The 24,775-nt window shown below is 34.3% G+C and overlaps 1 protein-coding gene across 5 annotated transcripts in view; it reads left to right on the plus strand.

The window, feature by feature from the left end:
* DOCK3 (dedicator of cytokinesis 3) overlaps positions 1–24,775 on the plus strand; it is a 496,213-nt gene that overhangs the window by 165,071 nt on the left and 306,367 nt on the right. For all 5 annotated transcript variants that reach the window (XM_074198056.1, XM_074198051.1, XM_074198054.1 and 2 more), the window contains exon 4: positions 15,623–15,678. In XM_074198056.1, coding sequence (XP_074054157.1) covers positions 15,623–15,678 — 56 coding nt within the window. The remainder of the gene's footprint in view (positions 1–15,622; positions 15,679–24,775) is intronic.

The raw sequence follows: 24,775 nt of genomic DNA on the forward strand, positions 1-24,775 counted from the left end.
AAGCAGAGCCATGAAAACAGTATACAAAATGACTATGTCAATATAAATGAAAAGCATGAAGTAATCAATGATGAATGTTGTGAAATTATAAAAAACTAGCTTGTCTCCAAAGTAGAAAGATGAGAAGACATATTATCCCCACTCTTTTGCAGGATTGTGGAGCAAGAATGAATGTAGAACTTTGCATATGATGTCACTTTATATTTGTCATTGGTCTTGTTGACTTTTTCTTTATGTTTTTGTCTTTTTATCATTTGTTTTAAAATTCTCATAAGGGATAGCTCTCTGGGAAGGGGGGAGAGGTACAGGGGTAAGTCTAAATAATATAAAAAGAAAAGGCATCAATTAAAATAGTTTAAAAATGTTATTAAGGATGTTTGAAAGAAAGAATTCTGTTTTAGAAAGCTTTAGTTTGTTATATCTTTGCATTCATTTCAAAAAATTTAGTAGGAAGTTGGTGATGCATCAGTGGAAGTAACAAGACCATGCTTTTATATATGCACACACACATATACATATATGTGCATACACCTAGGAGTCATCTTCATACAGATGATAATTGAAAAAGAGAGAGCACAGGATAGAACTTGGGGTATGCCCAAAGTTATTGGACATGACATGGATGATGCTACAGCAAAGAAGATTGATGAAGGGTGATACAAATGAAATTTCTCTGGCAAAGGAAAAATGTATTTGCTGAATATATTGCAAAATATAGTCTTCAAATATTTTAACTGACCTTTAAACATTTTGAGTTCATATGATCAACACGATGGAGGACTGGACACTTTCTCTGATGCCTTAATCTCTTCAACCTCTTTGGAATCAGAATTATGTGCACAAGACAAAGTAATTTCATCTTTTTTCATGATCTCAGATACCAAGAACTCCGAGTTAAAACCCAGGAAACGGTCAGAAGGAAAGGCTAATATTTAACCACTGATTCATTCAGCAATCTTTCCTCCATGATTATCTTGAAGAATTACAGAAGTTGACCATCAGACTTTCAGTAGAATTTAACTGTTATGCTCTTCAGCAATCCTGGTGCTGTGGCAAACAACAAAGCTTCAGAAGCTTGCTCTGGACTGGTACTACAAGATGACAGCTCTCAGGACTATAACTGGCCTCAGCGAGAGAAGGGAGAAACAGAGGGAATTGGGGAAGAATGTGTACATGTGGTCTGAGGGAGAGGCAAATGGCATTCAAATGGGGTCATCTATGTCACTCCCAGAAGTCACTCAGTACAGAGTGAATGAAATGAAATGGGGATGGAAGGAGCTTGAGATTGCTTTGAAGTCTGCCTCCCAGGCAAGTGACAGTCAAAGGGAAAGAAGGTGGAAAATGAGCAAGTAGGGGTAATGATGGGGGGGGGGGACTGAAATTCTCAAAAGGTCCTGATAGAAAACTCAAAGATCTTGAACAAAAGTAGATAAGTGAACAGACAGGAACATGACTTTCAGATCACTCTTTGAGTGATTGATGAACAAATATTGCAAGTTGAAGGAATATGAATATTTTTATACTTGATGAGGTAAAGGACCCTATGAATTGCCAAGAGGGCTTGAAACCATAGCAGCAGTTCCTCAATAGCATAAATGATATAAATTTGGGAAGACAGAATTTAATGCAGAGATGATTGACAATAGAAAAACTTGAATATTTTATTGTAAACCTAACCAAAGAAACAACAACAACAAAAAAAAGACAGGAAATGAAAATTCACAGCTGTAAACAAGATTTGGAAGGAGAGTGCTAAAAAGCAATGCTAGGGGCAGTAAGGTAGCCCTCAAGTCATGAGAACCCGAGTTCAAATTTGGACTTAGATATGTGATACTTCTAACTGTATGCCTTGGACAAGTCACTTAACCCCATTGCCTCACCATAAAAAAGCAGTGTTAAAAGAAAACATAATCTTCATACAAACAAAACACATTGATCTCAAAGACAGGCTACATAGACAATTTATGAAGCATAGGCAACCTTTCAAGGAGAAAACATGTGGGAAAAATATGAATACCATAATGCAAAAAATGATACCAGAAAATAACCAGAAATCTTGAACACAGGAAATAGTGTATCAATGGAAAGAATCTACCACTATCACTAACCTCTCAGAGTAGAGATTACACTGTGATGCAATTATAAGACACTTAGTGATTAAATTTTAAAAATTTAATGACAAATAATACATTCTTCAAGTAATTGGGAGAAAAACCTCTAAATATAAAGGAAAGGAATTTGAATAACAGGGCTATTATGAACCCAGCAGAAACCAAAGGATGAAATGGAACAGTGTACAAATACACTGTTCTCTCAAAAGAGAGCAAAAGAACTCAAGATGCAATCTAAGGTCCCTAAGCCTACAGACCTAGGTCTACCCATTAATAAAAAAAAGTTAAATCAAAAAAGAGGCATACAAAGCATTCCTTCAAAGAAAACCAAACTATTTCTAAATGCCAAAATAACCAAAGACATTAAGAACAAAATTTCAGTGGAAAAATCTCTTAAGAGATTATTTTTTTAGAGTACATAAGGGGACAAAGGTGAAAGTTGAAATCATAAGGGGAAAATAGTAGATAAACAGACCTGAAACATTTCTTGACTGAACCTCATAACAAGTCACCTACAATTATTTTTGTGATAATAAATTGCAAAATGAGAGGTAGTATAAAGGAAGAAAGGAAAGAAGATTGAGAAGATTTAAAAAATGATATGATATATTCTGATGAAATCAAAGTTTAACAATGAAAAGGAAATAACACTGTAGTTTTTCAGGAAGAAAAATCCTGTAGGAGAATGTGAGGTAGAAGGCAAAGAGATGAAGGGAAATTCAGGGAAAGAAAAAATACAATTTCATGTTAGTTGTAGGAGAGGACACCATTGAAGAACACTCATTTGGGAAGACATATTTTATAAATGAAAATGTGAACTTTAAAATGTGTATTATTTGTGGAGACTTGATGTTTAGAAACACCAGCCATTCTACCTCAGGAAAATGTACTTGCACACACTATTTATATGCTTGTATAGAAGATATTTGTGCAAGATATGCATACAAATGTAATACAATGGAGTAAGAACAGCTGTAAAATGAGCTAGAAGAATCACTTAAAACTGGCACATCAGGGAAGGTTTTATGAAGGTAACATTTGATTTGAACATGGAAGAAAGAGTAATATTTCAGTTGGCAGCAGTTGGTAGACAAGGATATTCCAGGTAAGGAGTGAGAATGAGATAATTATGAGGTATATTTGTGAAATAGCCAATAGCCTCATTTGTCTAGGCTTTAGTATCTATGAAAGGGAATTAAATGAAATAAACCTGGAAGGACTTTCAAGTAGATTAGTAGATTGCAAACATATTATGAAGGGTATTCAATGCAAGGCTAAGCATTTAGATAGATACAAATTTAGATAAATACCAATATTTTTGAGCAGACTAGTAACGTAATCAGAGTTGATTTTAGGAATCTTAATTTAGTAGAGAAGTAGAGTATGGAGTAGAACAATCTAATTTGCATTATTTCAGATGAGAAGTAATGGTAATTAATACACTTTTTTGCATCCTTCTTTCTCATCATTTCCCCAAATACAGAAGCTTCATCCTCTTTCTTATCATACTTTTACATGGGAATAATCTGTATTGTTGAATGCTATAGAACTTAACTGTTGCACTGAATCAGAAACGTATAAAGTGACCAAGTCCTGAAGAAAGAGTTCTATATGTACTAATACAAGACTTTGAACAAGTGATTAATAAATATTTATTTAATTTTGACTGTTTCTAGAATTTTGCTTTTTTGTTTCTCATGTCTTTGCCAACTCCACATAAAGTGTGTGTTTGTGTGTATGTGCAAATTATCTATTACTTATTATTGACTTGACGTTCAAACAATTTCATGTATTACATGATGAATATTCATGTGTTACATGGATATTCACCCTCAAACTTGATGGAGAGAGGCAACCAGTGGGGAAGCTGAGTTTTCAGGGTTCTCTTGTTTGTATTTGTAGGGGTACAAAAATACTGTCATGAATTCCATTATTCAAACCTTTATTCAATATTGAAAATATAAAATATCTGCTATCTTCATAATATATCCCATCTTATCATCAAGTGTGTTTATTTTTCTGATTGTTAGATTTTTTAAAATCTTTCTATGTATTGCATGAAAAATCATACTTGGCACTTTACCAAATAATAAGACTAAAAGTAGACAATCTCTTCGGAAAGAGTCCTCATCAAGGAAACAACTGTTGTTTATTATATAATTCAAAATGTTGGCTACTCATTTTTGGAGGAGATCAAACATTTTGCTTCTTGCAGCAACTATTTTTGTATATTACATGGCCCTCTTGAGCAGATGATATTTTTTTAAAGAAAAAGATCAAGAAAGAAAAGGAACATTAATTAAAATCACTGAACGTAAATGATGTGTGGGAGTTGAGCTTTATATAATAGCAGATGCTGCATCTGCAAGCTAAGAACTTCTGAATATTTTCCACGATAACTTGTCATCTTCAATTTCACAAAGCTTTTATTTGTTAATTCATTATATATCTGGAGTGGAGGCTTATCCAGCTAGGAAAAGCTTTAGGACTTCTTTAACTACCTTTTGTAACCTGGGAATTTATCGAAATATTGTACATATCTTTTCCAATTCTGATAACTCTATCAGTTAAATTTATACAATTTTGGACTTTTTGTCCATAGTATTCTTGTTCTTTATTAATATTCATGGTGATGATCAATCAAAGATTCTCTGGCCTCAAGAGTCAGCAGTCATTTTCTATTATTGTCTCTGCTTTCTCTTTCTCCTGTATATTATTATAGTCATGTTTTCCTAGTTCTATTCACTTTACTCTACATGAGTTCATTAAATCTGCCCAACTTCATTTGAATCTATCATATTCATGTTTATGGCAGTATAATTTTTTAATACATCCTTATACTGTAATATATTTCTCTATTTCCCAGTTAAGGGTCATTTATTTTGGTCTTAGTTCTTTGTTACAACAAAATGTTCAACTATAAATATTTTTGTACATGTGTCCTTTCTGTTTCTAATCTCCTTGAGATATATGTTTTGTATTGGTATTGTCAGAAAAAAAGAGTGGGCATAGTTTAGTAACTTTGGGGGTTATAGTTCCCAATTGTTTTACAGAATGATTGGAACAGTTCATGCTTCTACCAATAGTACTTGTTTTCTAAGATCCCTTTTAACAATTGCTATTTTCCTTTCTGGTTATCCCTACCAAACTAATGAGTGAAATAGAACTCCAGAATTGTTTTAATTTTAATTTATCTTACTATTCATGATTTGGAGCATTTTTCATATAGGTATGCACTTTTTATTTATTCTATTGTCTAGAGATATCTCTAGACCCAGAGATACACTGTGCATTTTCATTCATTCATTCATCAAATATATTTTATATTATTTGATCCATAGTCTCTACCCTACTCATTAAGGCTCTTTACCAATGTCCTTGTTCCTACCTGACTCCACATTTCACTCACCTTCTTTACACTGATCTAACTTCTTCCTCTAAATCAACTTCTTGACTTACATATTCCCACCCCCATGTCTGTGTTCATTATTGCATTCTTTCGGTTGGCATACTTTTTTCTCTCTTTCATGTTCTTCATTTACTTTTTTTTGTTTTATTGCAAGGTTATAGACTTAAATGACTTGCCCAATGTCATACAGCTAGTAAGTATTAAGTGTCTGAGACCAGGGTCAGTGTTCTAGCCACCACATCACATAGCTGTCTCCCCTCATTTTACTCTTTTTTTTCTTTTTCATTTAATTAATTTATTTTCACATTGCTACAATAGTCTTGTTGTAAAAGTAAATATAATCTCCCCCACAAAGAGAAACTTCAAGAAAAATAAAGTGAGAGAAAAAAAATGCTCTGAAACGTCCTGAACCCTTGTGGCAAAAAGAAGACCTAAGCAGAATGAATATTACATCTCTCTCCCAAAACCTAGACCCCGAAATGTCTAAGATTACAAAACCGTGGAAAGCATTGAATACAGTGAAAAAATGCTTTGCACTAAGAGATGCCCAAGGACTAAAATACAAGGAAAAGAATAATCTCACAATAAAGTCAGAGTAAAAATATCCTAGTCACAAGAACCTCATCTAAAGAAATGAGGACCTGAAAATTAGAGTGAGCAAAACAGAAAAACTCAATGTGACAAGAAATATTATAAATCCATAACTATGAAAAAAGAATATGTAAGAAATATAATATAAAAATAGCTAACCTGGAAGTATCAAGGCGATATATTCTGAAAATTAGTTTCTTGACAAAAAAAGTTGGGATATAATATTTCAAGAAATTATGAGAAACTTCCCAGAGTTTTGAGAACCAGAAGATATATTGAAAATAGTACTAGTCCACCAGTCATTGTCTGAAAGAAAAATCAAAATCAAAACTCCTAAGAATATGATAACCCAAAACATAACCAGAGCTTCCAGTTAAAGAAAAAATAATATAAGAAACAACAACAACAAAAAAAGAGTTTAACTACTAAGAAACCACAATAGAGATTCCACAAGATTTCAGAGCTGTCACTTTGAAGCAGAAGTGAGTTTGGAAAATGATGCATCATAGAGAAAAAAAAATAAAGATTTACAACCAAGAATAAATTTTCTGAAAAAACTGAAACAAAATCTCACAAGGAGGACCCTTAAGAAACTAGAAGAATTCCAAGTATTCATGATGAAAAGACCAGGGTTGAGTAGACATTTTGAAATGGAAACACAGGAGTAAAAGAAATATAGAGAGATAAATACTTTTTTTAATTAAAAAGGGAATATATGACGATAAATTATTTAGATGCTGATATAGAGTAAAGAAATAAATTTTTCCCAAATACATTATATCTTTAAGGCTCATTGAGAAAAATATAAGAGGTTCAGGGAGTGGTTTTGTAGTATTTTGTTGATCTCAGTGAAGGTAAAAGGGAGGAGGACACAGAAATTATTATCACATACTAGAAGTTCATAATATGAAGAGTATTTAATTATGAAGAGAGGGTGGGAGGGAATGGGTATCCCATGAACCATGCTTTCATTTAAATTAGATATAAATCAAATGAAATTTCACACAATAATACTTACCCATATAAACATTGTGATTCAGAAATACATTGAATTCAAAAGGGAAACAGAAGCAGTTCTTAGCAAAAAATTGCTATATAATATGTGTAAGTATATAATCTTTCAGTAATAAATAGACACGTAACTAAAAAACTTGAACAAAATGACGCTTCCAAAAATAAGCAAAGGATAGAAATACTGAAAATTAAAGAAGAGAATAATAAAATTAAAAGTGAAAATACTCAATTGATATAGTTTTTTTAAAAATAGATTAACATTTAGCTAGTCTGATTTTAAAAAAGAAGGAAATCAAATTATTGGTATAAAAAGTGAAAAAAGGAGAATCATAATAGAAAAGGAAATCTAAATTGAATATTGCAAAAATTATATTAAGAACAAGCATGTTTTAAAAAAAAGACATGAGAAAACATTTAGTTCCATTTAATACATCAGTGTTACGACTGTTAATGGGAGAAATATTTCCCACTGAGTTCATTGCTAGGTTAATGCTGCCAAATAAACCTATCACAACATAGCAATTATAGAGGCAAAAACATAGATTTTTACTATGCTTAAGCATAGATTCAAGAGGTAGATAAATAACCGAACAAAGATAAAATTTCTGACAAAGCTTTTATAGGGAAAATTTTGTGAGACAGAAAAATAAAATTTCAACAAAAAATATTAATAACCTATAAATCACATAAGATTACTTAAACAGATTCATCATCTTCTGCTTCCTTCCATTAAGGTTGAACAAGACAAACTAGAACAAGTTAGTAAAAAGACTAAGTTATAACTTTGAATCCTGGATATAAAAATCCTACATTTACAAAACTACAAGGCTACATTTTAAGAATTCACAATGGGCTAATTAAGTGGAAAAGATTTACATGTCACAAAATTAACTAAAGTTTCAGTGTTGGAGAAATACTTCCATAAGTTAAAAAAAAAAAGATGCTGTACTCTCTTCCTTGTCTCCTTTGTATCCTTATCTCAGTAATTCAGGTCTTTCCTTAATATTATCATTCCATGTGTCTAGGCAGATGAGGTTAATATTAACAGGAAACAGGCTTCAATTAGTCAAATATTTTAGGAGGAAAGACAATGAAATTGAATGAAAGAAAAATGAAAAATTTTCTAATACTACACTGATTTTTGTCTTTCACTTCAAATGTTCAAATAGATTCATGTTAAGAAAATGATAACTCATCCCAGACCAAGAGATTTTTTAAAGACTGTCCTCATATCTTGAAGTTTTGCTAATACATTCTCTTCAAAATTGACTCATAATTATGATTATTTTAAAATCATAGCTTGCTTATATCACAGACCCAAAGAAATGACTATATTGCAAATTTAGGGTCTTAGTTAACTAACTTCCAAGCTCCTAGATTTTCCAGAAACAAAAGATTTAGTGCTGAAAATTCATCTTTGATGGAGGTTTGTGGACTCTTGGAAAAACCAGTCAACTTCTCTGTCAAAGTTAGCTTATTTCAGACTTCCCTGAATCCAGATATGCCCTACCAAATACTATGTAAGGTGATTAATTTCTGTATCTACCCCAGGCTAACTTTTTCCTGGCTCATTGCTAGCTTGCTTATTTGTGTTGGAAGACAGTCCTGAGTCAGAGTGCCAACCAAAAAAGTGAGCTGGGTTATGACCAGACTGGGTGCTATAGATGCATACGGCTAGTGACCTTTATGAGGGAATGAGCTTGGCTTACTGCTTAAATGATGCAATATAGAAATTGTTTGCAAAAGGAGGGTTGGGTTGTCAGAAGCAATGTGTTAGTTGGTTATAACTTGCATATTTAAAGTTGTTAAGGAAATAATGAATTTTCCTCCCTGGGCTATATAGCAAGCTTTTTTAATTCACAATTCTGTTTTATTAAAATTATATTCTTGTAATCATTAATAAAAACCTGTTGCTTGGGGTAGCTAGGTGACATAGTGGATAGAGCACCAGCTGTAGAATCAGAAGGACCTGAGTTCAAATGCAGCCTCAGACACTTATTAATGACCTAGCTGTGTGACTTTGGGCAAGCCACTTAACCACATTGCCTTGTTAAAAAGAAAAATAAAAGGAAGAAGAACATGTTGCTTGTCCTTTGTTCCTGAAGAGTACCGTGACATCAAGGAGGTGATACCATAACATGTAAGTGAATTGGATTTAAATGAGGGAGGGCTATGCAAAATCATCAGCCTCACTTTATCCTCAGCAGCCATCATGGTCCACTGACCAGCTAAAGTTCAGGATGCCTGGATATGTCTTTTTAAGCTAAGATCTTTAAGAGGTCTCAATTTAACTGAGGTAGTGCCCTTTTTAAGTAAGAAAAAATTGGCCAAAGAAATACAAATTTTGATCTCTGAAACTGCATAAGCTATCTTGGGTTTTATGGGCTAGATTTCTTTCTTAAGAACTATTCCTTAAATCCAAATCACTCTTACTCTTTTTAATAGGCCAACAATGGGTCCCAGGTCAAGCCCCATTTGATCTGCTTTGGGCCCTGATTGGCTCAGAATGAATGGAATGGAAATAGTAATTGTTTCTGTTTTGGCAAGAAATCCTGAGAGTCTTCCCCTCACAGACTGATTTTTTTTTGACTAGGTAAAACCAACCAATAAATAGCTATCATAAAATTAATAAGGGAAAAACGAACTATTGTCTCATCAATTTTTGATTCCTACAATGCTACTTTAGATTTTCTTTTTTGAGCAACATTTCTCCTTTGTCTCTATTTGCCAGGAAATAAGTTTGTTAATTCAAGATATGCAAAGAAAAAAAAAACTGTACACAGGACTAGGTAGTTTTATGTACAATAGGAAGAGATGGAATAAACTCCTGAGGGAAGTAACTATTATATTTTTAGAAGGAAAAGATCAAGGTCAGATCCATTTTTAGGCTTGCTCATAACATGGTATTAGCGTAACCAGAATAAGTCTTTTAAAAAATGATAAATCTCTCTTCTAATGTTATTAGTTTTTAAAATACTTGTTCTCCTTTACTGTCTCTTCTTACTCCAGTCACACAATTTTTTTTAAAAAAAGTTCATGTATGGTATAGCAAAATAAATTCCTACATTAACTATGTCCAAATAATCATGTCTTATAATGGATTCTAAGACTTCCACCTCTCTAACAGGTGATGTGCAACAGAGTTTTTAAAGGCTTCACAACACCTGATGTGAAGACTTTTCCCAGCAGAACAGGAAAATAAGAACAGTTTGTTCCAATGATTATGAAGTTGGCTGAAACATACTTAGTCAGACTCTGAAGCATCAAGGTTGCCTATTCCTCCCATCAATGCTTACATGGTTCATGGAATGAACATATCCTTCTGTGTAAGGTAGGCTAGAATGAGGCTTCTCTGCAAAATTTGGTTTAGGTTATAGAATTTAAATGCAAGTCAGTGACAATGATGTCAATAAGATCAGTAAATTACTTGAATCTTTTAAAAATGAACTCTTCCATTGTCTTGCCATCAGCATCAACTTGACCTTCCTTATACCCTTAAAAAAGATGTCTAGTAGTCTTTCGATCCAACCAACACTTATTAAATACCTACCATGTACAAGTCAACATGCTTAGCCGTAGGGTGGTAAAAATCCCTGCACTCCTTTGGTGGAATATGATGTGACAGATAGGTAAATACAAGGCAATTTGAGGAGAGATAGGGCAACAACTGTGGTGATCAAAAAAGATTTTATGGAAGTGATGGCACCTGAATTAAGTCTTCGATGAAGATAAAAATTCTGAGAAGCAGAAGAAGGGGTGGGAGTAAGGGAAGGGAGCACAGTTCACTCTGGATGATGGCACAGAGAAGGTGGGTAGCGTTGCAGATTGTGTGAAGGCTCAGAGACTAGAGAAAGGCACAGTTTGAAGCAGAGTGCATGATGGGGAACAATATGAAATAAGTCCTGAAATGAAGTCTGCAGCCAGATTATTTTGAGTTTAAAATGCTGTGCTATAGAATTTGTATCTTGACCCCATGGCAGTGGTAAGCCGATGATGTCATCATCATTTCTGTTAATAATGCATTACTGGGATCATACAGCTTTTGAAATCTCAAGGAAATTTTTTCATGTCTAATCAAAATCTCTCTATTAAAGCTTTATTGTCCTTCCAAATCTTGACCTTAGTAGAAATAGAAATTTTACTCATATTTTACATATTTCATAATGTATTTTATTATTAAATTCTTCTTAGATTTCTTTTCTTCAAATGAAATAAGGTAGTCTTTCTTACTTAAAGTCAAGCTCACTATGACTGCTGTTTGACTAAAGAACTACATGTAGTGGAGGATGACATTGCCTGATGCCAGTTCCATTTGGAGATACCAGAGAGAGGAGATTGTCTTTTAACCATTTGAGAGTTTTAGAATAGCCTCTTAAACAAACCGTTTTAACAAACCAGTTAACCACTGGTTAACCAGTGGTATTGAGATTGGCTACCACTTTCTTCCATCCTGTAGTCATGGCCTGTGACACAGGGCAACCTATATACTTAATAATGTAATCATTTGATTCAGTTTTCTTCGCCACTTTATAAGAATTTGGTTCAGCTTCATTTCCCTACTACTCAGCTCACCAAGGGAATGTTTCTCAGTCTCCAAATTCAACTTTGTACTTCCATCCCTGAATGTTTCTCACCCTCATTAATTGAGGAATTTTTCATAGTAGAGAAAAAGATATGGACAGTCATATCCATCCAATCCCAAAATAGTTTTAGGGCAGGGTATGCCTCTTTGGTGTACTAAAAGGAGTAGGATCTCAGGTACAACGTGGGGCAGGAGTCTTTATTGTGAGACAACAGGGAAAATATGAGAGATAAATAGTCTATAAAGATTGAGAATTGCTTGTTTACAGAGCTTAATCTTCACAATGATAGGTAATCCTTGCTTATTAGCTGAAAACCTCACTTTTTCAGAAAAACTGAACCTCACAACTGATTTTGATCAGATACATTATGGGACAGGATAGGGGAGAGAGGAGTTGAGACCAATGTATGGAAGCAGGTAAAGAAATTTAGAACTTCCCAGCAAGAACGATTTAAATAAAGGTAGTTACATACAGAAAAGGAAAAATCAGGTGTCATCTGGATCGAGGTTATGGAGGATCATAGAAGAAAGAAAAGGTAAGGAGCATCTGCCAATTCTTAGGGGGTAGTGTTCAATGTTATATAGATCCTTTTGTTATAATGAAGACAGTTTGTCAAGTAACAGGTGGCTTGTGTTGAATTTATTCAGTTGTTTTGATCACATGAGTCGTCATGACCCCATTTAGGGTTTTCTCGGCAAAGATACTGTTGTGGTTTCACCATTTCCTTCTCCATCTCGCCTTACAGATGAGGAACCTGGAACAGTCAGGATGAAGTGACTCATCCTGGGAAGCATAGCTATTAAGTGTCTGAGACTTGAACTCAAGAAGAAGAGTCTTCTGACTCCAGACTCAGCCCTCCATCTACTGTACTTCTTACTTGCCCTTGTGTAGAATTGAAGTAGATCTGGAAGGCAGGAGATGGAATTTGGATTCTGGGAGAATTAAAGTAGGGTCCAGGTCAGGATTACACAGCAGAGTAGCTGACACTTAGTAGGACCTTAATGTGTGCTTCTATACTGACCAGCAACTACCATTTATATCAGCTTTAGCGTTTACAAGGTATTTCCCAAACATTATTTAATTTTTTTTATCACAAATGAATAAAATTTTACTGTTCAGATTTGAAAATTTACTTTTGTAGGTTTGTTGTAGAAAAATACATCTGGGGGCGGCTAGGTGGCGTAGTGGATACAGCACCGGCCTTGGAGTCAGGAGTACCTGGGTTCAAATCTGGTCTCAGACACTTAATAATTACCTAGCTGTGTGGCCTCAGGCAAGCCATTTAACCCCATTGCCTTGCAAAATCCTAAAAAAAAAAAATACATCTAATCACAGCATCACCATTTAGTTAGGCCCTATCTGAGCACATGCTTGGATGTTTGGGAATACTTACAAGGAAAGTAATTTTGGATCATAGTCAATAAAGTAGGATTAATCTTTGGGGATCATACGGTAGGACTTTTGTACCTTTAGTCACCAGAGCTGTTAATCTGTTCCCAATTTTGGAGAAAATTTAATTGATAAATAGATAAATCAAATAGATTTAATCAAATAGATAAATATTGAAATAATTATATTAACATAGAATGAGGGAATCAGAAAAATGTTAAAATCTGTATGTAATCTGTATGTAACTACCTTTATTTAAATCGTTCTTGCTGGGAAGTTCTAAAATTTCTTTACCTGCTTCCATACATTAGTCTCAACTCCTCTCTCCCCTATGCTCTGTCCCATAATGTATCTGATCAGAGTCAGTTGTGAGGTTCAGTTTTTCTGAAAAAGTGAGGTTTTCAGCTAATAAGCAAGGATTACCTACTATCATTGTGAAGATTAAGCTCTGTAAGCTCTATCTTGTATATAATGAAAATAATTTTAAAAAATCAATTCAAACCATCTTCTCTCCACTGCTAGTCTTCTACATTAAGACTCAAAAAAGGCATCTCATTAGAAGTAAGATGCTCAAAGCTGTTGAAAGATTTCTTTCATTTGGTCCATTTGCTTGATATATTTCTTTCATTTTTCTGTTTACTTCCTAGCAGCAGGAAAGCCATTTTGATGTAACACCAATCAAATATCAGCTCCTATTGAGACCTGCTCTGTATTCCTCGAGAAGGCAAAACTTCAGTTGACCTTGAAGAGTGTTATGGTAGTTGAAAGAATATCTCAAAACAGTTCTTTTTAAATTACATTTTTATCATTTTCTTCTAGAATTTTAGTTCCTCAGGGTTCTGAGACTTTTGCCTACACTTAATTTCAGGTCCTATCAGTGGAAGTAGTCTGATAGGGAAAGGATGCCACAGAATGCAAGGTTAGACTCTGCTGTCTTTCCATTTGGTGATTATTACTGTCTTCCATTATATTAATAAGTGTGATATAAGATATTCTTTGAAATATTTTCATAATGAGTACAAAAAGGTTTCTTTGGTGAAAGAAAATATCTCTCCTATATACTCAAGTGAGATATACTGTCCAAAAAACTGAGACTCTCTCCCATAAATGTAAATTATCCATAGAAGGACTGTTGGATGGAAAGGAAAGGGAAGTTGTTGGCTGGTATTTTGTATGCTTTATGTGTTTTATACACTTTCCTCTTTTTCTCTTTAATCATTCTCATGTCTACAAAGCATCTTTCCCACCTATAAAATTGCTATTTAGGTTTTTTCTCTATAAAATGAAACCACTCATAAACCATGACACTTGTTTCTGTTGAATTATATCTACGAAATTGCATTATAACTTATGAAATGTTTCTATGGAAAGTCATTTTGCCTGAGTTTATAAAATTTATACTAGTTTGATAATTGTTTAAAATCAACCTAACCAGTTTTCTATTCTGGGAAAAGAATCTGGTGTGTTGATTGATTTTAGTTTGTTAGGTTATCATAGATAAATGATTTTTAGTTTCTTCTAGATTGCCCTTGTTTCTACTGAAGTAGTAAAGTACTCTAGTGACCTGTGAAATCCAGAAGACAGCACCTCACACCAAAAGAATTCTACTCATACCTTTGTACCACATTCTTATCTAAATGATAAATAATTCATGAATTCAGAAGGTTTCTGCAGACCCCAAGATTGATGCATTTGAAAAAGTAACCAGTTCTTCCCACATAAAACACACCAGCTATTGGCCTTGGAGTCAGGAGAACAGGAGTTTGAATCCAGCCTCAGACACTTGACTCTTACTAGCTGTGTGATCTTAGACAAGTCACTTATCCCTAATTGACTCGTATCTAGGGCCATCTCCAGTCATCCCAATTCATATCTGGCCACTGAACCTAGATGGCTCTGGAGGAGAAAGTGAGTCTGATGACTTAGCACAGCATCCTTTCACTCAGATCCACTTCATGTGTTTGTCCTGGCATCACCTGATGTCATAGTTTTCTTGAGAATGAAGGACAAACATTATTAACTCTGTACAGAGCTCCACTTTCCTCTTGACTGTGATATTTATTCTTTGCTTCATCCCAATCTTCTATCTGGTAACTTCATATTTTAATTAATTATTATTACTTACTAAGTGTTCATCTTTTTGATTCCTTCAAAACTGAATGTGACTCTAAGTATTTCTGTATCCTCTAAACTTGAGAGATCAAAATCCATGACATTGCACCTTAATTATAACTCTGATTCCAAGTCTATGCTAATAGCATGAATGGTCATCGGATTGTAAAGCTGTTTCTATGTCCTTTTATTGATGAAGATAATTAGTTTATTGATTAGTATTTGTTTCCCATACAACATATACAAGATCTCCATATATTCCCTGTTCATTGCCTTAAGGAGGCAACTATTACAGGAGAGAGAGAGAGAAGCTACTTTACATAGAAAGTTGACCATATGAGTACTTGTGTGTTTGGTCAAGATGAGATAAAAACATAATTTTTTCTGATGTGAAATTTTTCTCTTTTTTTCAGGGAATCTTTCCTGCAAACTACATTCATTTGAAAAAGGCGATTGTCAGCAACAGAGGGTAAGTATTTTGTTTGTCTGAAGTTAATTCTAATATTTATAGGTGATTGTTCCCATTTATTATCCTGAAGTTGTTAATTTTATTTAAATGACGAAAATTCATGCTCTGCCTCTGACATATATTGATCTTGCTATCCTGGGCAAGTCACAAACTCTGAGGTCCCCCTGTCAATACTTGAAGTCAAAAATGCATTACCAGAGGGAGCTGTATCTATGAAATTAAAGTACTAATCCCCCATATATTGGTTAAAATCATAAAATATAAGGAATGATTTACAATTTATGAAAAAAAATTTCCTCACAACTTACAGAACACACACTATATATAAAACCTCCCCTGTATTGACTGGGCCTGGTTTCACATTCCATTCAATTATTTACCAATTTACCTTATGGCAATTATTCTTTCCATCCTCTCTGATTCCATTTATGTATATACTATTTCAATAAGATTCTTCTGGGTTCCTGTGAAGCAGTTTTATAGTAAAAGGAACCAAAAACATATTTTACATGAAGAAAAAAAGATATATCAACTGTTAAAGGATGTAAAATACTATCATTGTTGCAGATAAACATTATGATGCTTAATAGGAGTATACAAAGAATTTTTATGTAATCATAAGAAATATTTACAAATATATATGAAGGAACACAACTTTAAGATAGGATCCAAGCAGGTTTTCACCAAAAATTACCTGTAGAATAAACATAAGGACTCAAATCACCTTTTGAAAGATGTATAATGATGCCTTGCTTGCATGTGAACAGTTTGATAGTTTAAAGAAGCAGAAAAAGTACTTTTATTTATTGAAAACAGTAGAAATATGAATGTAAAACTCAATTTCAAGGTCACTAAAGAAGTTGAAGAACCATATAGTGACCTTAGAAGTTAAAACTATATATCAGTTCATTGGCATATTTCTATTTAATAACTCAAGAGGACAATTTAAAAGAGAAAAAAAATCAAAGAAGTATTTAGACATTAAGGTATGCTTCTAAAAAAGGCTGTTATTTTGTTTGAGGAAATATAGGAAGTTGTTAACGTTTTTAAGTGAAAGGTGAGTGATTGAGAGTCAAAAGGCTCTAATTTTAGTTTTTGAAGATAGGGAGGAACATGATGAAGGAAACCGAACTGAGAGGGAGAATTGAAAACCCAGCAGGTCTTTAAAAAGCTTCTCCATTGGGGTTGTGGCAGCTAAAAGCAGGCAGCTGTCAGAAGGCTTTGCTGAGTGATGCCTTAAAGCAGTAGGAGAGAACTGATTTCATTGGCCAAGTACTTTAGTGACACTGACATTGGGATTGTGAAATATTTTGTTTATGCTCTTGTTTTAATATACGAACATCTCTGATATTTCTTTTGCATTATTGTTAAGTAAATGTTTATTTTTAATGTTTAAAATTGTCTCTATTGTGGTTTTGTTTTGGGTTGGGGTTTTTTTGTTGTTTTTTTTTTTTTTTGGTATGGCAATGGGGGTTAAGTGATGTGCCGAAAATCACACAGCTAGATAATTAAGTGTCTGAGACTGGATTTGAACTCAGGTTCTCCTGACTCCAGGGCCAGTACTGCCCCACCTAGATGCCCCAGTTGTCCCTATCATGAATGTCAATGTGTTTTTTCCATGTGCATTACATTGTGAATGGCTGGTTGCGCAAAAATAAAGCATAGATGAAGGTTCAAGAACTAGAGTAATGAGTAGAGAGAATATATTTCTCTTCAATATACATTTTAAAAGTTTTTGAAAATACAGGGGAAACAGGTAAATGGAAAAAAAATCTTTCCAGAAAGTTTCTCTGATAATGGTCTTATATCCAAGATGTACAAAGACTTAATTCATATTTATAAAATTATATATTATATTCCCCAGAAGTTATTCCCCAATAAATAAATGATCACAGGATCCAAATAGTTAGTTTTCAAAGGAAATTTTTGAAGGAACTTTTCAAACAATCAACCACCATATTTAAAAAATATTTTAAATCAATACTTCTGGGAATCAAAATGGCAGGTACAGGTAACTCTCCCAGATTCACCTCCAAACAACCAAAAAATAGCATCCCAAAGCAAATCCTGTAATAGCAAAACAAATAAAAAAATTGGAGTGAAACAGTCTTTGAACCCCAAAAACTTGGAAGATTGACACAAAAGATCTATCTTACTCAGGTAAAAGGGGAGTGTAGTCCAAGACAGGGAGTGATCTAGAAGGCCCACCTCAGAAAACCAGTAGTAGCTTCTGAGCCCTAGTGTGGTGCAGTGGCAGATGCCAACACCAGGACCACCCTTGTGCTTCCACAGAGACGGGGGACTGGGGCAGATTCCAGCTTTGAGAACCATCACATGGGTTCAGTGAATCCTGGGTAGGCAGGTAAACTGCCATAGCCAGATCTCCCCAGGGAAATATGGAAACCTCCACTAGTCTCAGCACACACCAGTCACTGGCACTGGGACCTCCTCCTCAGTACCAGACCCCTATGACCTCTAATAGCACCACTCATGAGGGCTCCCCATGGATCTCAGGGCAACACCAGTGCAACATCAGGTAGACAGTCAGGGTCTGCAGTCCCTGGAACAAGAAGTCTGACAAACAAAATGGAAAATGATGAATGTTGGAGAGGATGTGGGAAAATTGGAACACTCTGGAGAGCTCTAAGAGCAATTTGGAACTGTGCCCAAAGAACCAAACTGCATAACCTTTGATCCAATACTACTTTGCCTTGGTTTGTATCCCCCAGAGATCATAAAAAAGTGAAAAGGATCTACATGACAAAAATATCTTACAGCAGTTCTTTTCATGATGGCAAAGAATTGGAAATTGAGGCAATGTCCATCAATTGGGGAATGACTGAACAAACTCTGATTTATGAATGTAATGGAATATTATTGCATAATAAGAAATGATGACCAGGCAGATTTCAAAAAAACCTGGATAGATTTGTATGAATTGATGCTGAGTGAAATAAGCAGAACCAGAAAAACTCTGTACACAGTATCACCAACCTTGTGTGATGGTCACAGTTGTGTAATGAGCAACACAATAGTCCAAGAGAAATACAAAGGACTCGAAGGAAAATGCTCTCCATATCCAGATAAAGAACCGATGAACTCTGAAGTATCTTTTTTTTCATTTAATTCTTTTTCACTTTTTTTTTATCTGTTTCTTCATTCACAACTGTGACTAGTATGGAAAAATGTTTTACATGATAATAATATAATTTATTTCAAATTGCCAACTATTTTCAAAAGGGGGAAGGAGAAAAATTTAGAACTCAGTCTTGTAAAAATGAATGTTAAAAATTTTCTTAACATGTAATTGGGAAAAAATAAACTACTGTTAATATTTCAAAAATGCTTTAAATCATTAATAAAGAGAAATAAATGCACAGTAAAACAACCTTAACTTTCTTCCTTGCACCTATCAGTCCAGCAAAGAAGAAAAAAAGGAAAATGACAATTGTTGGAAGGGCTATGGGGCAAAAAGACATATTGATGCATTGTTGATGGATTCATGAATTGTAATACCCAGCTGAAAAATAATTTAGAATTATTCCTCCCAAAGAAACTAAATTATGCATACCTTTTAAAACAGCTTTACTCTGCCACTTATAGGTTTTATATCACAAAGAAATCAAAGAAGAAAAGTATTCATGCACAACAATATTTATAGCTTTTTGTCATGGCCAAAAACTGGAAATCAAGGGGCATCTAATTTGAGAATGGCTAAATAAATTATAGAATATGAAGATAATGGAATATTATTAGGACTTGAGAAATTGCAAAATGGACAAATTCATAAGAAACCAGGAAGACCTCTTATGTTTTGCAATGAAATGAGAACAAGGAGAACAGTTTATATATGATGATAACTAAATTGTAGAGAAAAACAACTTTGAAAGACTTTAGAATTCTGATCAATGCAACAATAAATAAATAAATCCAGAAGACTGAAGATAAGACGTGCACACTATTCACCTCCTTCCAGAGAAAAGATGAACATGAAATGCAAAAAAGGGATGAGCATTTTTCTGGCATGAACAATATGGGAATTTGTTTTACTTAACTCTGTTTATGATGAGGATTTTGTTTCTTTGCTGTTATTGTTGTTTAATGGGGATAGTGGGGGAAATAGATTAAATGTGTTTTTTTTTTCCTGGTTGGGCAGTGCAGTTAAGTGACTTGTTCAAGGTCACCCAGCTAGTAAGTATCAAGTATCTGTGCACAGATTTGAATTCAGGTCCTCCTGACTTCAGGGCCAATACTCTGTACCACCTAGCTCTGCCCCAAGAGATGGATTATAAAGGCACATAAAAATAAATTTTTTTCAAAATTACATGTTATGATATAAATGCTAAACTAACAGATAATATTCAGCTGAAATTGTTTTTGGTGGTAGTAGTAGTAATGCTTTTCACACATGCAGAAATATTTTTATTTTATGGGTGATTAAACATTAGATTAATCTTTGGGAATCAGGCCTTTGGAGATTATTTGGGAAGCCAGACCTTAAAAAAAGGATTGACAACAATTTGTCTTGGATGTTTGAAGAAAATAACTCTTAGACACTGGACTGGATGACCTCTTGAAATCCTTCCCAGCTGACTAAATTTTTCATTATCATTTTGTTATTCACGAAATAAAATGAAATATTGCTCTAAAAGCTTCTGAAATTAACTTTGTTATTATGAAAAATAAAGCAATATTCATTTGTTCTCTGTCCTTTAGATTAGTCATAGATACTGAAATGGTGACTTGAAGCATTCAGGAACTTTGTTTTAGACTGTAATTATGTCTGCCAGGAAACTAATAATTATTATACTCACAGGTGGAGAACAACTCAGCTAAGAGAGTAGTAACCTTAACCTTTTTACAGAAAGAAAATACTTCCTGAAATATAATAATGGAATATCTTGCAGGGAAAAGAAAACAAGGGTACATATATGCTATAGCTAGTTTGGTAGGAAATAGAGGGTCTGGGGGAGTTAGAATGTTGTAGTCAAGTGCATGAATAGAAAACCAGATATGCAGTCTTATATCCTTCTTTTATTCAATCTATACATTAATGGTACTATCATGTAGTGGACAAATTGGTAGCTCATTCTCCCAACCCATGCTTATGCTGGCAGTTCACATCCCCAGAAATGGTTTCTGTTCTCATAAAAATTCTAGAGTTTAGGGGACATTGTTCTGATACCATCATACTTAATCACCCGTTCAGTATATCCCCTCCCAACATCAATCATTGAGTTATCTTTTCAGAATGATACAAGCAACAAATAGCATCCCAATATTATTTTGACTAATTGTTTTCCTCAATATCATTGATAACTCATTATCATCAACTAGTTTTTACAAAGAGACATTTATTGAAAATATAAAGATGAACCAAAATACTAAGCACACATCCTGAATTCCCAACATTCTTTCAACTGTACCAAATTGTACCAGTATTTGTCTTCGGGGCAACCTCCACTGTCTCTTTTCTTTCACCTCATTTTGACTGTTTTTCTCTCTTCAGTCTTGACCTCATGGTTTACCATTTTTTTTGTGTGTTGTTTTTCAAGGCATTGGGGTTAAGTGACTTATCCAAGATCACACAACTAGGTAATTATTAAGTGTCTGAGGCTGGATTTGAATTCAGGTCCTCCTGACTTCAGGGCCAGTGCTCTCTCCACTGTGCCACCCAGCTGCCCCTTGGTTTGCCATTTTTAACAAAACACGCTTCCACACTTAAATGCCTTGCCCTCTTGTCTTTATGTCATTTATGTATGGTGTTTAACTCACCGTTACCTCATGATTAATTATCCCTTTTTCTATTTCTGGCTTGCTGAACAAATCAGGAGAAAGTTATACAGCAGTTTGGTTTTTGGGTTTTTTTTTGTTTGGTTGTTTAAGTTTTTTTAGGTTTTTGCAAGGCAATGGGGTTAAGTGACTTGCCCAAGGCCACACAGCTATTATTAAGTGTCTGAGGCTGGATTTGAACTCAGGGAGTCCTGACTCCAGGGCTGGTGCTCTATCCACTGTGCCACCTAGCCGCCCCTATACAGCAGTTTTTGCCACAGATATTTTGTGTGTGTGTGTGTGTGTGTGTGTGTGTGTGTGTGTGAATACATTAACTCGGCCCCCACCAATAAAACAATCCATTTCTTCTTTCTTCTCCTGCAGTGGCTGCTCCAAACTCTCTTATCTGGCTCCATGCCTCCTAAACATATGGCCTTCAAAAATTTCAAATGACCTTTCCTCTTTTTCAAGAACTTTGAAGTTATCTGCCATGAACCCCTTCATGGAACCTTTTGTGCCTCAAAATATGTCCTTTTTGACTCCAGGTTCAGAGAATGACCAACCCCTCTACTTCTCTCAATTTCATCCTCTCTTCTCTCTTAAGGAGATTTTTCCCATAAAATATTTCATCTCTCCTCCTCCCCAGCACATTGCCTTGCACATAGCAGATACTTAACAAATGAAAAAAGAACAAAAATGTCCATTTACTTCCATATTCTCTTCTGACTTCTTTTAAGTCTGTGTATTTTGAGATTATGTTGTGGTGGGTTTTCCCCCATTGTTGTAGTCATTTTATGCATTTCCTCATATATGTGTGTGTGTATATATATATATATATATATATCTTTTCATTTTTCTGTATGTTCTTCATGAATGACAATTATGATGACAATCATATATAATCTATATTCAAGACTATATTCATCCATAATCTAATCCCACCTTTCATTATTATAAATAAAACCACTGGAAATATTTTTTGGGTCATGAAGAGTTGGAAACTGAACAACAATAGTCAGGTTAATAATAATAATAGCTGACAATTTGCTTAGGATTAGGATTACTGAGTCAAAGGAATTTACAATAGTTATAGTTTTATTTTGCTATATTTCTTTCCAAATAAGAAGCAAATACCTCCACCAACAGTGCAATAGCATTCTGGCTTCTCCACAGGTTAAATAGTTTAATTCTATCATTTTAACTATGTTTACTCATTTAACGGTTAAAAGGTGTTTCGGATTTCTTTTCATTTAAAATTTTCTTTATTCTAGAGATTTAACAAAGATTTTATGTTATTCTTGTTCAAAAGCTAGAGAGATGTGATTTAGCAGATGGCATATATAATCAAGGAGCTTTTGAACCTCACCTGAACCTTACCAGGGCCATCTCCAGGCAATCTGATCCATAGCTGGCACAGGGCCCAGATGGTTCTGGAGGAGAAAATGAGGTTGGTGAATTAGTACCTAAATCCAATTCACTTGCATATCATGGCTTCATCTTCCTGATGTTATGGTCCTCTTCAAGAATGAAGGACAAACAATACACTTATGACGTCTGTATCCTCTCAGAAGGGAGTCTCCAGTAGGGTGCCCAGAGATCTGTGTTTGTTTTAACATTGACTTTGATAAAGACTTAGTTGACATGCTTAAATTTGCAGACTATGCAGAGTGAAGGGGTAGCTAAAACATCTGTTCCCTGGAAGACACAATATCCCAGACTCTTATCAAGGCATCCTTAGAACCAGATCAGGACACCTGGATAGTTATTTGTACCAACTCTTGCTGAGATTATTGCAACAACCTCCTAAGTACATTCTCAGCTTCCAGTCTTGATCCTCTCCAGTCAGTCTTCTTATATGTCCCCAAATAATCTTTCTAAAGTACAAATCTGAACATATTCCTAACCTGCTGAAGATGCTTCAGGTTCCTGATTGTCTCTAGGATGGAGTTCTATCTCTTCAACTCAGTTTTTGGCATTCTTTATGACATAGATCTAACCTATATTTACATACATTCATCTACCCAGTCTGGACCACAGATCCAAGGCAATCGAGGAGGAAACCAGAACCTAAGGATGACGTTCCCAGGTAGGGAGCCCCTGAACAGTATGCCATGAAAGGAGCAGATTCAGAACCCAAGAATAACCTGGACAGGAATTCCAGATCCAAGAGGAGACTATAATTCTGTCACTGAATTATTAGAATTTTCCAGCTGCCTGATAATGACTGAGCCCAATTGCGGTCTACTATTGCTCAGAAACACAGCATGGTCAGGAAAGTTCAGTACTCAGACAAGAAGAACAGCAACCAGATGTTTAATTATCAATATTAATATTTGCTAGAATCAGAAAGGAAATGGCTTACTATTTTTACTCATCATTTTCCATCTTTTCCAAGATAGTTTCTCTCTAAAAAATAATGGAGATAGGCATAAGATTTATTGAAGTATCCAAATTCTGGTTTGTTTCTAATTTTGGCAATTTTCATTATATATTTGAGAACACCCAGTGCTATTTGCTAAATAAAGATAAGTTATAGAGAAATTACTGGCAAAGTTAATTGGAATTTTCATCTCCCAGCACTTTCTTCTTCCTTTGTTGCTTTCCAAGATGTGAAGTACTGAAAACAGTGGAATTACAACGAAATCTCCATGAGCAAAGATATGTAAGTGTGTATATGAAAGAGAAACAGGAAGAATAAAAATATAACATGGGAAAGAAATACATTAATAATTTTCAAAAGGGAAACTAGATTTTTAGGTCAAGGTAAACAATAAAAACATGAATATTTGCATTTTCAAATATCTATTACTTTTATTAAAATTGTTTTTTAAATATTTACAAATACTCATTTTTGTATATTTAAACTAAAATAAAACCTCAAGCAAACTTTATCAGAAAATCAAACATTGATCCTCTAGCATATCATATAGGCTTCTACATGTACTTGGATTGAAATGTTCAAAACCACAGAGGTAGTATCTATAAATATGGTCAAAATAGCAAATAAACAAAAATATCCTAGGATTACCCTTTATTTGACTACTGCCCCATTCCCACTTCCAGGGAATGGAGATTATTCTGAATTCTTGAATACTGTACCAATGGAGCACCATTTTTGATTGACCTACTAATCTGGGAAGGTTTATAAGTATCAACCCCTATAAGAAGGGACTATATACCATTCCTACAAGGACCCTACAGGGTTGACCACAAAGTAAGAAATTTCTAAAACTCATGAAAAAACCTGGTAAGGCACACAAGACTTGTGATCCTCATCACAAAACAGCATATCTACAGGAACACATATTCTTGAAGAATTGAAATT

Source organism: Macrotis lagotis, chromosome 8 (assembly GCF_037893015.1).
Source record: "Macrotis lagotis isolate mMagLag1 chromosome 8, bilby.v1.9.chrom.fasta, whole genome shotgun sequence".
Classification (NCBI taxonomy): Eukaryota; Metazoa; Chordata; class Mammalia; order Peramelemorphia; family Peramelidae; genus Macrotis; species Macrotis lagotis.